The following is a 15,614-nucleotide window of genomic DNA, read 5'->3' as shown; positions in this document are numbered from 1 at the left end:
CAATCCCTGCCCCCAAGAAGCTCACAGTCTAATGAGGGAAATGTAAACAACTATGTTTATTGTTATTCAGTCCTTTTCAGCTGTGTCCAACTCCTCATGACCCCATTTGAAATTTTCTTGGCAAAGATACCAGAATGGTTTGCCATTTTCTTCTCCAACTCATTTTACAGATGAGAAAACTGAGGCAAATAGGATTGACTTGCCCAGAATCACACAGCTAGTAAGTATCTGGAACAAGATGAGTCTTCCTGATTCTAAGCCTAGTGCTCTATCCACTCTGCCACCTAGCTGCCAAACAACTATATACAAGCAAGCTACACACAGGATAAATGGGAAACAATTAACAGAGGGAAGGCCCTAATATCAAGAGGGATTGGAAAAGGTTTTCTGTAGAAGCCGGGTTTTGAAGGAAGCCCGGAGATGGAGATAACAAGGGAGAGCTCTCCAGGCATGGGTCTATCTAAACTACTAGCCATAAATCCTTCATTTTGTACTTGTGAAATTTACATTTTGAACCTCTGTAGAACTTTACATTTATACCTATTACATCTTATTCTATTCTTCCCATCTTTTTTTGAGATCTTTTGTGTCCTTACTCTGTGATCTAACATGTCAACTATTCTCCCAGGTTTCTGTCATCTGAAAATGAGGGGCTGATCTCAGAGTGTGAGAAGGGTGCTGGGAAAGTCTGGAAGCTTCTAAATCTATCTCCTATGCCCTGGTTCAGAGTATAATCAATTTATTATATACATATATTAAACACCAATACCCCAGGAAGGAAGTGAAGGCAAGGATCTCTTACTCTGAGCTGTCATCAAGCATTAACACCTTAGTGGGAAAGAAGGATCTCAGAGTTAGCAAGATTCTTTGTTTTTAAGGAGGATGAGGGGAGCTGGACCACTCCAGAAGCTTGTAAGAGGGGGTATTTCTCTCTTCTTAGGTGAAAGCGATCAGTCCCGTCTCCTCACATCACTTTCCCCAGAACCCTCCTTTGTACTTGTATCAGAGTTATTTGCGTATTCATTTTCCCCATCATGTGGCTGCTTCAGGTCCCTCATTTGACTAATCCAAAAACCGAGTCCTGGGCAACTTTAAGCCACTAGTATTTTGGAAAGAGCACTGACCGGGTCCAGAGCCAGCATACTCCAAATCCCAGCTCTTGTCACTTCCTGTCTGACCCTAGACATGTCATCTAACATCTCTGATGTGTGTTTCCTTGTGTCTAAAATGAAGACAGACCAGGTGACCTCTGTGGTCCCTTCCAGCACTAAATTGCTGATCCTAATGGCACTACTGTCACATTAGAGAATGATAAAATTCCTTCATTTTGTTCAAAAGAAGTCCCAATACTCTAAAAGGTGGGGGACTCACTGGTCTAGTGTTCTTACCACCGACCCCTTACTGGAATCAGAGCTCCCTTTTAATGCCTTGAACCTGTCCTAGGTCCCAAAGACAGCAGTGGTGGCTGTAACTGATTCTCAAGAGTAGCTAGGTGGTCCAATGGATGGCGTGCTAGGCCTAGAGTCAGGAAGACTCCTCTTCCTGAGTTCAAATCCAGCCTCAGACACTTTCTAGTGGTGTGACCCTGTGCAAGTCACTTCACCCTGCTTGCCTCAGTTGTCTCATCTGTAAAATGAGTTGGAGAAGGAAATGACAACCCACTCCAATATCTTTGCTGAGAAAACCTCAAATGGGGTCATAGAGAGTTGGACGCAACTGAAACAACAACAAAAGGTTACAGCTGCTTCTTTGAAGATTGGCCTTACTGGTTCCCACCCATTACTGCTGCATGAAAGTGTGGGAAGGATCCCACAGGTGGCAAAGCCAGAATTGAAAAGCAGGTTTCCTTGCTACAGATCCAGAGCTCTTGTCAACCAAGAGGCTGTGAGTACCTCAACACAAGTTCAAAAGCAAGATGATGTGATATGTTCCCTGAGGTCCTCACTCATCTCATTCCCCGCTTCCCCTTCTCCCTCCCCCAGGGTAACAAGGCCTTGCAAGTCAGTGAAACAATAGAGGAAATTCCCTATAAGGTTCCCTTGAACTCTGCATCCGTACAAACTCCCCAAATTCCATCCCTTTTCAGGAAGCATGCTCAGGAAATGCTGTTCTGAGGAGGGCACAGACATAGAGGATGTCCTCCCCCTGCTAAACCCCAAGCTAGTATGGGCCTCTCCAGCTCCCTGAGGCCACTGACAGGGACTTAGAGTCCCCATCTGAAGGAATAGCTAGAGATTTTTGCATGAGGCCACTAGGGCAAGAAACGGTGATCTATGAAACACATTTCTGGTCAAGAGTTTAAACCAAACCATCTGAGGCCTTCAGGCCTGGTCACTGTTCTCTCTTCCCGTTAGCCTATAGCTGCCTTTGCCTGTGTTTCCTAAACGAATGTTTTTGTCCTTCCTTGAGGTATCCTGAGGAGTCTTTATGGACCAAAGGAGCCTTATCCTTACTGAAAGCCAATCAGACTTTTAGAAAATTTTTCCTCATAAGAGCCTGAGTATATCTGCTTCTCTGCTAATTCTTACTCAAAACGAGATGCCGCCCCACAGGGGAATGATCTATAGTCTTTTCTTATGCCCTGCTGTTTTACTTAGCTTGTCTTGGACTGTGAGAGGTAGGGGCTATTATCTCCATTTTAAAGATGATAACAATTCATTATAGAGTTGCAGCATGTTACAGATGAAAGGGAGCTTGAGATTCCTCCTCCCTCTTTCACTCGGTAGCATCCGTGCTGGTCTCCCTTGGTAACTGTTATATCAGCGCCCTCAAAGCTCATCTATAACTCGCACTCAGCTCTACATCTATGGTCTTCTCATAACTTATACCCACACCTACAAAGAGAGACAGAGACAGAAACAGAGGGAGAGAGACAGACAGACAGACAGACAGAGGCAGAGACAAAGAGAGACACAGAGAGAGACAGAGAGGGAAAGAGAAACAGAGACGGGGCGGGGAAGAGGGAGGGAGAGAGGGAGAGGGAGAGGGGGAGAGAGAAAGAGAGAGAGAGAGACAGAGAGAGGGGGGGAAAAGAGGGAGGGAAGGAGGGAGAGAGAGACGGGGGGGAGAGAGAGAGAGAGAGAGAGAGAGAGAGAGAGAGAGAGAGAGAGAGAGAGCTTTTTTCAGAGATCACTTTTTCCTTGTAGATTTTAAGTTGGAAGAAAACATGGAGCCCATCTAGAGGCAGCTAGGTATAGGAGATAGGACTCTGGGCCTGGAGTCAGGAAGACCTGAGTTCTAATTCAGTCTCAAACATTTATTTCCTAGCTATGTCATCCTGGGCAAGTCACTTTACCTCTATTTGCTTCCGTTTCCTCGTCTGTAAAATGGGGATAAATAATAGCACTTATCTTGCAAGGTTGTTGTGAGGATCAAATAAAATAATGTGTCATGCCCTTAGCACAGTGCCTAATATGGAGTAAACACTATATAAATGTTAGCTATTGTTATTAGCTGTGTGACCCTGGGCAAGTCACCTAACCCCTGTTTGCCTCAGTTTACTCAACTCTAAAATGAGGATAATAACAGCACCCACCTCCCAGGTTTGTTGTGAGGATCAAATGAAATAATATTTGTCAAACGCTGAGCACAATGCCTGGCACACAGTAGGTACTATATAAATGCTTGTTTCCTTCCAGTCCTTGCATTTTATGGGTGAGGAAACTGAATCCCAAGGAAGTTAAGTGACTTTCCCAAGGTCACACGGGTAGTAAGGAACCAAATCGAGAACTGAGCATAAGAGGCAACTGGGTGGCGCAGTGAGTAGAGCACCCTTTCAGGAGTCAGGAGGATCTGAGTTAAAATCTGACCTCAGACACTTGACACATTTACTATGTGACCTTGGGCAAGTCACTTAACCTCAATTGCCCTGCCCTCCCCCCTCCAAAAAAAAAAAAAAAGAACTAAGCATAAATCCTTCAATTCCAAATCCAGGATTGGACCGCTCTGTATCGTCCACCTTGTATCATGCTCACAGTTACATACGTTCTGTCTCCCAGGGGTGATTTAAAAGAGTTCATAGGGATGTCATGCATTCAGGTTTGCAAAGTACTTTCCTCAAAACCACTATCCCATGAGATAAACTGTCCCAATATTTTTATGTCCATTTTGCAGATGAAGTGACTTGCCCATTGCTGCCCAGGTAATGAGTGTCTGAGGTAGGATTTGAACCCGGTTCTCTTGGCTCTAGATCATTCCGGATCATCGTGTTGATTCTGTTCCACCAGGCTTCCCCTACTTAGATGGGAAGTCTTCGAGGGCAAAGCCTCTGATATTTTCCCTATTAATGTCCCCAGCACAGAGCCGGGCCATAGCAGAGGCTTAAGAAATGAGTGGCAGAGTGGGCTGGATTTAACTGGACGGAAAGGAAGGCAGAACATGAAACAGATACTACGGGGTTCCTTTCTATCAAGGTGTATCAGATCCTTGCACATACTCATCGATAGGCAGGACAGTTCCCCAGCCACAAGTGAAGAGCATCACTCACCACTAGGTGGCACCAGGAGAGAAGGTCTCACTCGTAGATTCTCGGGAAGGAAAGCAGGTGTTGTATCAGGCAGCTAAGAAAGCAATCTGGGAATCTTTCAGCAATTTGTCCGGTATAGGGCATGAGCCCTACAGCCACTGCGTTTCTCTGGACCTCAGTTTTCCTATCTGTAGAATGAGAGACTAAAAGTATCTTTGAGGTTTCTTCCAGCTTGAAATCCTACGATCTGCCAGTGTCCACATGAGGATGAACCAAACTCCAGAAATGCCTTCCTAACAACAAGCCAACAATATGGTGTAATGGGAAGGAAGAGTCCCGGGTTTTAGGGCCACCTCTGACATTTACTAGCTGTGTGACCTTAGGCAAACAACCATGAAGTCGCCCGATCCTCAGGTTTTAAATTTGTAAAATAAACATAATAATATTTATACCATCTCCCTCTAACAGTTAGCATGAGGGACAAATGAGATGATAATCATACTTGAAGGTTTTCAAAACACTTTACAGCAGTATGTCATCTGATACTCACAACAATCCTCTGAGGTTAGTGGTACCATCATGCTCATTGATTTACAAATAGGAAATTGAGTGTCAGGAAGATTTTTTTATAAGCTAATTTATTTATTTTTAGTTTGCAACATTCACTTCCATAAGTTTTAAATTTTCTCCCCCTTCCTTCTCTCCCCAAGATGGCATGGAATCTGATATAGGCTTTACGTATACATTCCTTTTAGACGTATTTTCACGTTAGTCATGTTGTATAGAAGAATTAGAGCTAATGGGAGGAACCATGGGAAAGAAAAAAACAAACAAAACAAAACAAACAAAAAAAGAAAATAGTCTCCTTCTCTCTGCATTCCCAGTCCATAGTTCTTTTTCTAGATGTGGATGGCATTTTCCATCATGAGTCTTTTGAAATTGTTTTAGGTCCTTGCATCGATGAGAAGAGCTAAGTCTATCCAAGTCAGTCATCGCGCACTGTGCCTGTTGCTGTGTACAATGTTCTCCTGGTTCTGCTCACTTCACTCAGCATCAGTTCATATAAGTCTTTCCAGGTTTTTCTGAAGTCTACCTGCTTGCTCATCATTTCCTATAGCACAATAGTATTCCATTACATTCATATACTACAGCTTGTTCAGCCATTCCCCAGTTGATGGGCATCTCCTCAATTTCCAGTTCTTGGCCACCAGTCTCAGAAGGATTAAGTGACTTGCCCCAGATGATACAGCTAATAAATTTTTGAGGTACAATTTAAACCGGGATCTTTCTGATTCCTAGTCTGGTATTCTAGCCAGCTCCCCACTGCCTCTCACGTCTGGGTGGATGGTGTTTGTCACCATCAGGTGCTATAAAAATGCCAGCTACATTGATTATCATTCCATTCAATAAATATTTACTGATCATCTGCTTATGTAGCCTAGTACTGCGCAAGGTAATGTGGGGACAAATGAGGAAGTACGAGAATAGTCCCTGACCCCAAGGAGTGCACTGTCCTTAGGAAAAAGAAGAGAGGTGGATTCTAATCCTGCCTTTGGCATCTACCAGATATCTGACTACTGGCAAGTGCCTTTCGTCATTTACAAAATGGGGTATAATAATTGTTCGACCCAATCTCAGGGTTGCTAGAAGTAAAGTGCTAAAAGCATTATGGAAATGGGAATATTACAATGAAGAGTTTGGGTAAGTGACTATTGGACCCAGAATCTTGAGTAGGACCTCAAGGGTCATTCTCCTGAATGTTGAGCTTCTCGGCACCTAGGACAGAGTGCTTGCCTCCTTCTTGTTTTTGTTTTTTTGGAGAGAGGAAGGCAGGGCAATTGGGGTTAAGTGACTTGCCCAAGGTCACACAGCTAGTGTGTCAAGTACCTGAGGCTGGAATTGAACTCAGGTCCTCCTGACTCCAGGGCCAGTGCTCTACTCACTGTACCACCTAGCTGCCCCCCTTCTTCTTGTTCCTCCAATAGGACACTCTATCTCTGGGGTCCAGGTATTTTCACTGACTGTCTTCCATGCCTGGAATACTCTGTCTCCTCAACTCTATCCCCCCAGCTTCCCTGGTTTCTTCAAGTCCCAGCAAAATTTCACCTTCAACTGGAAGCCTTTCCAGTTCCTCTTAATTCCAGTGCCTTCCCCCTGCTGATGAGCTCCAATTTATCCTGCCTACAATTTATTTGCACCTGGCTGTTTTCACGTTGTTTCCCTCTTTACATTGTAAGCTCCTTAAGGTTGGACACTGTCTTTTGCCTTTCATTGCACCCACGGAGCTTAGTAAGATGGGTCACACATAATAAAGGCTTAATAAATGCTTGACTGACTGAGTGAGGAAGACCTGAGGTCAAATGCAGTCTCAGACACTTAATAGCTGTATGATCCTAGGCAAGTCACAGTCTTTATCTCAGTTTCCCTGACTGTAAGATGAGAATAATGATATCACTTACCTCACAGTGTTATTGTGAGAATCCTAGCATATAATAAGCACTTAATAAATGCTCCTTTCCTTCTTTGGTCCTGACTGTTAAGAGCCCACTATATTAAGCCAGCCTTAGACCTGCAAATGCTTCCCCCTGGCTCTCTTTATGTCCACCCTGCCACCATGATGCCTGGAGTACCACCTGATCATTCCCTCCACCCATCACAGCTTTCCACGTCCTGCTCTGGGGCCACTAATCAAATCAACTCTACCATTGTTTCTGGAACAAGTATTCCCATCAACTGCTATACTCTTCTACTTACTGTTCCCAGGACTCCCCAGACCAAAACACCTTTCCCTGGCCACCACTTCTCTATATGTGTTGCCACAAACACATATCCACATTAGATTGCAAGCTCCTTGAGACAGGAACTGTCTTGCTTTTGTATTTGCATCCCCAACCTTAGCATAGTACCTGGTACACAGTAGTTCTTAAATAAATGCCCTTTACTTCTTTGTCTTCCTTCTTTCCTTTTTTCTTCCTTCCTTCCTTCCCACCTTCCTTACTTCTCTCCTTCCCTTCCCTCCTTCTCTTCCTTCCTTTCCTTATCTTTCCTTCCTTTTCTCCTTCCTTGCCCTCCCCTTTCCTTCCTTCCCTCCCTCCCTCCTCTCTTTCTTTTTCTTTCTTTTTTCCTTCTCTCTCTCTCTCTCTCATTTCTTTCTTTCTATCTTTCTTGCCTCCTTCCTTTTTCTTTCTTCCTTCCTTCTTTTCTTCCTATCTTTCTTTCTTTCTTCCTTCCTCCCTTTCTTTTTCTTTCTTTCCTCCATTCATCCTTCCATTAATCTTTACCTGCTTCCCAGCCCATTGGTCTTCCCCCCATTTTCACAGCTGCATCTGACAGGACCTTCACAATGGAATGATGCTGATAAGAGTTTCATAAGCTCACATAGTCCTAGGTGTTGGGTTGGAAGGGTCCTCAGAAGCCATCCAATCCAACATCCTCATTTTACATCTGGTTAAAACAAGGCCTAAGAAGTTAAGTGAGGGCAGCTAAGTGGTGAAGTGGAGGGTCACATAATACAATTGTATCACCACATCTGGATATTTGTTATAGTTGACAACTGACCTCCAGCTATCATAACCATCATTATCATCATCAACAACATTATTATTAATAACTAGTCCTTCTATCTCAAGGCATTTAGAGTGCTGGGCCTGGAATCAGGAGGACCTGACTTCAAATATAGCCTTAGACGCTTAGTATCTGTGTGACGCTGGGCAAGTTGCTTAGCTCTATCTGCCTCAGTTTCCTCTTCTGTAAAATGAGCCGAAGAAGGAAATGGCAAACCACCTCAGCATCTCTGCCAAGAAGACCCCAAATGGGGTCACAAAGAGTCAGCTGTGACTGAGACAACTCAACAACAACAACAACCTTCTATCTCTCCCATGGCTTCATTCAATCCAATCCGATGAACATTAAGTGCCTACTATGTGTCAGGCACTGTGCTAAGCACTTCGGATCATGGCTCTGCTATTTATCAGCCATGTGACCACAGACAATTCCCTTTATTTCTGTGGGTCCTAGTGTTCTTATCTATAAAATGAGGCTGTTGTTGGATTCCTCATACTTCCGTATCCCCAACAAATTTAGAAGGATAGTTGCTGCCGCTAGTGAAGTCCGAGGGAGTGACAGGGAGATGGATTTGGGGACTAAAGAGCTGGATTTGTGATGGTTAGGCAGAAAATGAAAAAAAAGAAAAGAAAAGATAATACCTCTAAGGTGAACTCAGGCCTATTACGTTAAACTCGTTGAGCTCATGGCTTGCTCCCTCAGCCAGCTCAGCTTTCCAAAGTGCACACCATAGAGGAGTCCACTCAGGCCCTGAGGGACTGGGAAGGTGATCTTCCCTTTTCCAACAGAGTTCCACCTTTGTGGAAAGGAAAATGTGGTGAGTGCCTGGGCTGACTTTGCCACTGATTAATTGTGTGACCTTGGGCAGGTCATTCCTGCCTCTCTGAGCCTCTGTAAAATGGGTAGAACAGGCTAGATGGGTTTTCAAGTCCTTCCCAGCTCTGATAATCTCTGACTGGGAGAGTTGGGTTCAGTGGAAAGAGCCCAAGCTCTGGAGTCAGAGGAGCCGGGTTCAAATATTACCTCTGATGCTTAGTTTCTGTGAGACACCAAGCAAGTTAGCTACTCACCCTGGGTCTTAGTCTTCTCACCATAAAATGAGAGGTTTGAATTAGAAGGCCACTAAAGAGTCCTTTCCTGTTGTATGTCTATGAACTTATGTTTCTATGTTCTTCAAAAATACATAAATAGGATAACATCTTAACATAGCAATATTACTGTATTGTTTCCTTTGCACGTGTCTTGGGGTGAGGGTGGGGGAGAGAACAAGGATTATGTTTGTTTGTTTTGTTTTTTTACTAAGCCTGTTATTTCATTTGTTTGGGGAACTCCCAGGGAGGAAATTCCCTACAGCAATGCAGTTCAGCTTAGTGTCTGCTCTGTACCTTACAATCCAATGAATGAATGGACAAATGAAAAAGCATCTATAAAGCATATACTATGTGAGAAGCACTGGGGATACAAACCGAAAAGTAAAGACAGTCTCTGCTCTCAGGGAGGCCACATTCTAATGGTCTAAAATGGTTTCCTGGGAGACTAAGTTAAGTGACTTGACCAAGGCCATCTAGCCAGCATATTAGAGGTATAATCGAAACTCAGTCTTCCTGACTCTGAGGTCTTCCTCCAATCAGTAAGCCATCTGACTCTTCTTTTCTCCTTTCTATTCCCTCCCTACTGATTGCTTGACCAAATAAAATACCAATTCCTAAACCTTATATACAAAGCTATCTACAATTTGGCTCCAATATAACTTTCCAGCCTTATCACTCTTTTACACAATCTACATTCCAAATAATCTGGACTGCTTGCCAAACCCAAATCTTGTCCCTTCCTGCCTTTATACCTTAGCTCACCAGAAAGGTTTTCCCCCCACTCCACCCCACCCCGTGCCTCTCATTGTTTGCCGAAATTCTCCCCCCCTTTCAAGGCCCAGCTCAGGTGATACATATTCCATAGATATGTCCCTGATCTCCCCATGTATAAGTGAGCTTTCCCTTCTCAAATGTTCATTATCATAGTATGATCCCTATTATAATTATTTATATCTGTCACCCTCCACTAACTAACTGGATTGTAAACTTCATAGGAGCAGAAATGGTTAAATTATCACCTTGGTATCCCTGGTGACTAGTGCAGGACTGTGCACGTTATGGGTGCTTAATAGACACGGAATGGAATGGAATGTGGTGGGACGCAATTCAATGTGAGTTAATAGAATGGCAACAGCACTAGAAGAAGGTTCCAGTTAGGCAGCCCCACTGCCAGCACTTGTTCAGTCCTTTTCAGTCATGTCCACTTCTCCGTGACCTCATTTGGATTTTTCTTGGCAAAGATACTGGAGTGGTTTGCCATTTCTTTCTCCAGCTCTTTTTACAGATGAGGAAACTGAGGCAAAGAGAGGTAAGTGACTTGCCCAGGGTCACACAGCTAGTACGCATCTGAGGCCAGATTTGAATTCAGGTCTTCCTGACTCTAGGCCTGGTGCTCTCTCCACCACAGCACTTAGTTGTCCACCACTATAGTTCTGGAATAATGGGGAAAACACTGAACTGGGATTCAGGAGACCTGGATTTTAGTCCTAACTCTGCTGTCTAGCCCTGGGCAAGTCAATTGCCCCTTCTGGGCCTCAGTTTCCTTTTCTCTAAAACAGGAGGTTAGATTAAAATGATCTCTAGCATCTCATTGGGATCTAATATTTTGTGCTTTTCCTTCTTCCCCACTTTTTTTTCTCTGCAGGCCCTTATCCAGTCTTCTACTATCATGCCCCAAACCTCAGTCCCCATGGAGGATGCCTCATCACGCCCTCAGTTCTGCAAGTGGCCATGTGAGTGCCCCCCAACCCCACCCCGATGCCCGCCTGGCATCAGCCTGATCACCGATGGCTGCGAGTGTTGCAAGGTGTGCGCTCAGCAGCTGGGGGACAATTGTACCGAGGCAGCCACTTGTGACCCTCACAGGGGCTTGTACTGCGACTACAGTGGGGATCGCCCGAGGTACGCAATAGGAGTGTGTGCACGTAAGTGACATCCCTACAGTAAGCTGCTAGGCTTAACTCTCTTGTGCATAGACCTTAAACACGTCACTCCTCTGCTCAAGAACCTGCAATGGCTCCTGAATGCCTGCCTGGCATTCGAGGCCTGCCATGGTCAGGTGCCACCCCACCTTTCTAACTTCCTGTCATATTCCTCTGCTTTATGGGCTCTGAGCTCCCGTCAAACTAGGGTATTTCTGGCCCTCCAGGACCCCATGCTTTTGTGTTTCTCTAGATGTTGGTTCCTGTGCAAGGAATTTCTGCCCCTGTTCCACTAAATGCCTACACTTACACCTCCAATTTGGTCAGTGAGTCAGTCAAACATTTATTAAGCTCCTATTATGTGTCAGATACTGTGATAAGGGCCAGGGAGAGAGAGAGAGAGAGAGACAGACAGAGACAGAGAGAGACAGAGAGAGACAGAGGGAGAGAGAGAGACAGAGAGAGAGACAGAGAGAGAGACAGAGAGAGAGAGAGGAGAGAGAGGAGGGGTGGGGGGGAGAAAAAAAAGGCAAAAGACAATCATGGGGCAGACAACAAGCAAACAAACTTGTACAAACAAGTTATATGCAGAATAAGTAGAAAGAATTAACAGAAGGAAGGCACTAGAATTGAGGAGTTGGGAAAGGCTTCCTGTGGAAGATGGTATTTGGGCTAGGACTTAAAGGATACCAGGGAAGCCAGTGGGCAGAGATGAGGAAGGAGAGTATTCCAGACAGAGGGAACAGCCAAGGAAAATGCCCAAAGCTGAGAGATGGAGAGATCTTGCTCATGAAACAGCCAGGAGGCCAGAGTCACTGAATCAAAGTGTCACATATATATTCCTTACCATATTCCTTACTATTTAGAGGCTCATCCAATTTAAGGCTAGAAAGACCCTTAAGAATCCTAGAGCAAAGAGTTTCTAAATTTTAAAGGGTTCTTAACCTCTTTTGTCTTATGGACCCTTTTGGCAGTCTGTGGTTATTTTCTTAGAAAAATATTTGTCGGGGTGGGTGGAAAGAAGAGGAGATTGGGTTTTTTGTTTGCTTATTTGTTGTTTCAAAGTTGGATCTCCCTCTCTCCCTCAGAGATAGGCTGGAATTCTTGGACCCAACCCCAATGCTGATCAGCAGGAAACCTTTGATCCACTTTGCTTTTCTGATATGACCTCTGAAGGGAGGCTAGTAGCCTCACACTTCTGTAGGCTCATCATGTGGATGCCAGGTTTAGTACAGATATCTGACTGGGTTTAGCACTGCTGCAGTTCAGAACCCCCCTAGTTAATCTATCCACCAGTCTCAGCTTCCTCAGAAGCAGGGATTGTGCTGCCATGCACGGCCAGAATGCTGTTGTTGAGTCATTTCAGTCTCAACTCTTCATGATCCCTTTTGGGGTTTTCTTGGCAAAAATACTGGAGTGGTTTGTGCTTTCCTTCTCCAGTTCTTTTTACAGATGAGGAAACTGAGCCAAAAAGAGTTAAGTGACTTGTCCAAGGTCACACAGCTAGTAAGTATCTTAGGCCAGACTTGAACTCAGGAAGATGAGTCTTCTTGACTCCAGGCCCAGATACTCTATTCACTGCACCACCTGGCTGCCCTACTGGGCAATCATTGATAGGCAAAATGATGTGATTTGAAGGGAAGTGACCTTTAACCATTCCCAAAGGAAAATCTCTCCCCTAACTGATATCTGGGAGTCCACCATTTGTGATTCATTCTTTTAGAAGTAACACTATGCTCTCTTTGAAATCCTTGAAAAGGAGAATGGGGGGGGAGGGCCACAGGGATGTGCCACATCTGGAAAATGTGAAAGGAAAGCTGAGTGAAAGAAAGGAAGAAGGGAACTAATAGGCAGGAAATAATACAGTGGTAGGTAGGACCCTGAATTTGTAGTCAGGATAGACCTGGGTTCAAACCCTGCCTCCAATCTGTATGACCCTGGGCTAATTACTTAACTTCCTTTGCCCTTGTTTCATAATCTATAAAGCCAGAGACTCCGTGACTGCGTTGGTCCCTGCTAGTCCTGAATCCATAACCTTATAACTTCACAAAACTCACAGTTTTGCCAAGTACCAGACTTAATGCTTTGATAGGAGAGTGGAGTAGAAAGCATACAGGGCTTGACATCTGCAGCTGATTTCAAAACCTATCAATCCTGAGCCTCCATTTCCCTACCTGTAAACTAGGGAAGATGACACTTGCACTGCCCGCTTCCCAAGACTGATATGAGATAGTTTTTAAATTATCTAATTATTAAGTTATTTAAAATATTATTTAACAGTTTTAAATTTTAAAACCTTAGGTGTCTAAGAAATATAAACTAGTATTACTTTTCATATATATATATATATATATATATATATATACACACATAATAATTTATCGGGGTATGTGTGTATGTGTGTGTGTGTATTTAGAGGAGTAGACAGAAGTGGATAGAAGGTATTGGGAGAGAATTTGAGAGAATAAGAATTTATATGGCACCTACTATGTGCCAGGCATTGTGATAAATACATTTACAAATATTATACCCTTTGATCCTCACAACAACCCTGTAAGGCAGGTGCTGTTATTATCCCCATCTTACAGTAGAGAAAACTGAAGTAGATAGAAGTCTAGAGATTTTCCCAGAGTCGCACACCTGAGGCTAGATTTGAACTCAGTTCTTCCTGACTCCAGACCCAACTGTGCTACCTAGCTGCCTCCTTTAGTGCAAAGAGGCAAATAGAGGCTTGATTAGTGAGAAAAAACTTCCACCCAATTCCTATCCAAAAGTGAAATGAGCTACCCCTGGAAGAAATCAAAGAGCATCATAGGCTAGAAGAGCCCCCAGAGGTCATCTAGTTCAATTCTCTGTGACATTTAAAAAGGTTTGAGAGACATAGTTTCTGGATAATTTAATCATTTATTAATAAGACCAGAAGGTTATCAATAAAAGGATGATCATTTGGCCATCTTTCTTAGACCAAAAGTCCCTAAAGGCGGTGGGGTCATAGTTCATATGCCCTTCGTCAACTCGGATGGGTTAACACAAAGACATGTGTGGGCTATATTAAAATGAAAGTCGTAGAGTACCTGACTTAGGTCATTCAAATCTTGGTCAAAGGGACATCTATTTCCATATCACCAGTCTTGATAATGGGGAGAATCAACCTTTCCCTAGGCCTGTCTAAGCAAACACAATAAGCAGGAAATAGACCCGTTAGCCCATACTTGGAATTTCTTTTACTGTCTGATTAGATCTTGGCCTGGGTGAATCTCCAAGAGAGATTTCCTCCATTGGTTGGTTTCCGGATGAGGAAGTAGAAAAGGGGAAAAACCCTGGTTCTAATATAATAATTAGTTATTAAATATGAGAGAAACATCCATTTCTCATATCCCACATTTTACAGCTGAGGAAACTGAGGCCTTGTCCAAAGTCACACAGATGGTAAGTAGCAAAGTCAGGATTTGGTCCCAGGTCCTCCACTGTTCTTTCTACTCTGCCATACTGCCTCCATCGTAGAAAGGATTCTTTTTCAGGGATGGGTTGGACTAGATGGCCACTGAAGACTCTTACAAATCCAAAATTGTGTGATTCTGTGGCGGGACCCAAAATATAGTTACTACTGAGTAGGTGTCAAGTGGAAAGGGAGATCTCTAGTGGAGTGGACCAGAGATTAGCCTGTGGCACTTGGAGGCTTGTGATTTTTAATCACTCCATTAGATGAATGCAAAGACATTGTGTTTGTCCAATCTGAAGATGACTCAAAACTGGGAAGGATGGTGGACACTTGTTGTTTGTGGTTGCTTAGTTGTTCATTTGTGTCCAACTCTTCATTACCCCATTTGGAGTTTTCTCAGCAAAGGTACTGGCATAGTTTGCCATTTCCTTTCTCAGCTCAATTTACAAATGAGGAAACTGAGGCAAACAGTTACGTGACTTGCTCAGGGTTACACAGCTAGTAAGTTTCTGAGGCTAGATTTGAACTCCAGAAGATGAGTCTTCCTGGCTCTAGATCTGGTGCTCTAGTCTAGCTACCAAGTATGGATTAATTATGCCTAATTCCTCCTCCAACTCCAAATCCTCTAATCCTATAAAATAAGGGACAGAACAGGGTTTAACCTTGTGTCAGCTAGAGGGAAGGTGTTTATTATTCCAGGTCCTGGGACAAAAGGCTACAAATCCATCTTTCCAGATTGAGAGGATCTGCCAGGGCATATGTTCAACTCAGGGGCTTTGAGAACCCAGGATCACTTACATACCATCAAGAGGCATTCCGGGAGGGTTTCACTGGAGGAATTATTATTATCATAACAATTGTTTTATTATCATTAGTCGTAATCGTTGTCATCACATTTAATTATGATAATAACATACTGTTCCACAGTAAAGTTACAGGGGAGATTTAGTGATCTAGCAAAAAGATTCCTAGACTTGGAGTAAAAAAGAATCAGGTTTGAATCTAGGCTCTCCTCCTTACTAGCTGTGTCATTTAACTACAATGAGCCTCAATTTCTTTACTTTTAAAATGGGAATAAGTATTATATCTATTTCCTAGTAGTTTATAGGAAGTGCTTCATAAATTGCCAT

At 43.6% G+C, this 15,614-nt stretch overlaps 1 protein-coding gene across 1 annotated transcript in view; it reads left to right on the top strand.

Annotated features, from left to right (window-relative positions):
• Window positions 1-15,614, top strand: part of CCN4 (cellular communication network factor 4) — a 68,350-nt gene that overhangs the window by 39,988 nt on the left and 12,748 nt on the right. Inside the window, exons 4-5 of the mRNA XM_036741622.1 lie at window positions 629-686; window positions 10,766-11,045. Of these exons, the coding sequence (XP_036597517.1) occupies window positions 629-686; window positions 10,766-11,045 (338 nt within the window). The remainder of the gene's footprint in view (window positions 1-628; window positions 687-10,765; window positions 11,046-15,614) is intronic.

Source organism: Trichosurus vulpecula, chromosome 1 (assembly GCF_011100635.1).
Source record: "Trichosurus vulpecula isolate mTriVul1 chromosome 1, mTriVul1.pri, whole genome shotgun sequence".
NCBI classification, from domain to species: Eukaryota; Metazoa; Chordata; class Mammalia; order Diprotodontia; family Phalangeridae; genus Trichosurus; species Trichosurus vulpecula.
The sequence above is the reverse complement of the archived record's forward strand: the minus strand, read 5'-3'. Positions and strand labels throughout refer to the sequence as shown.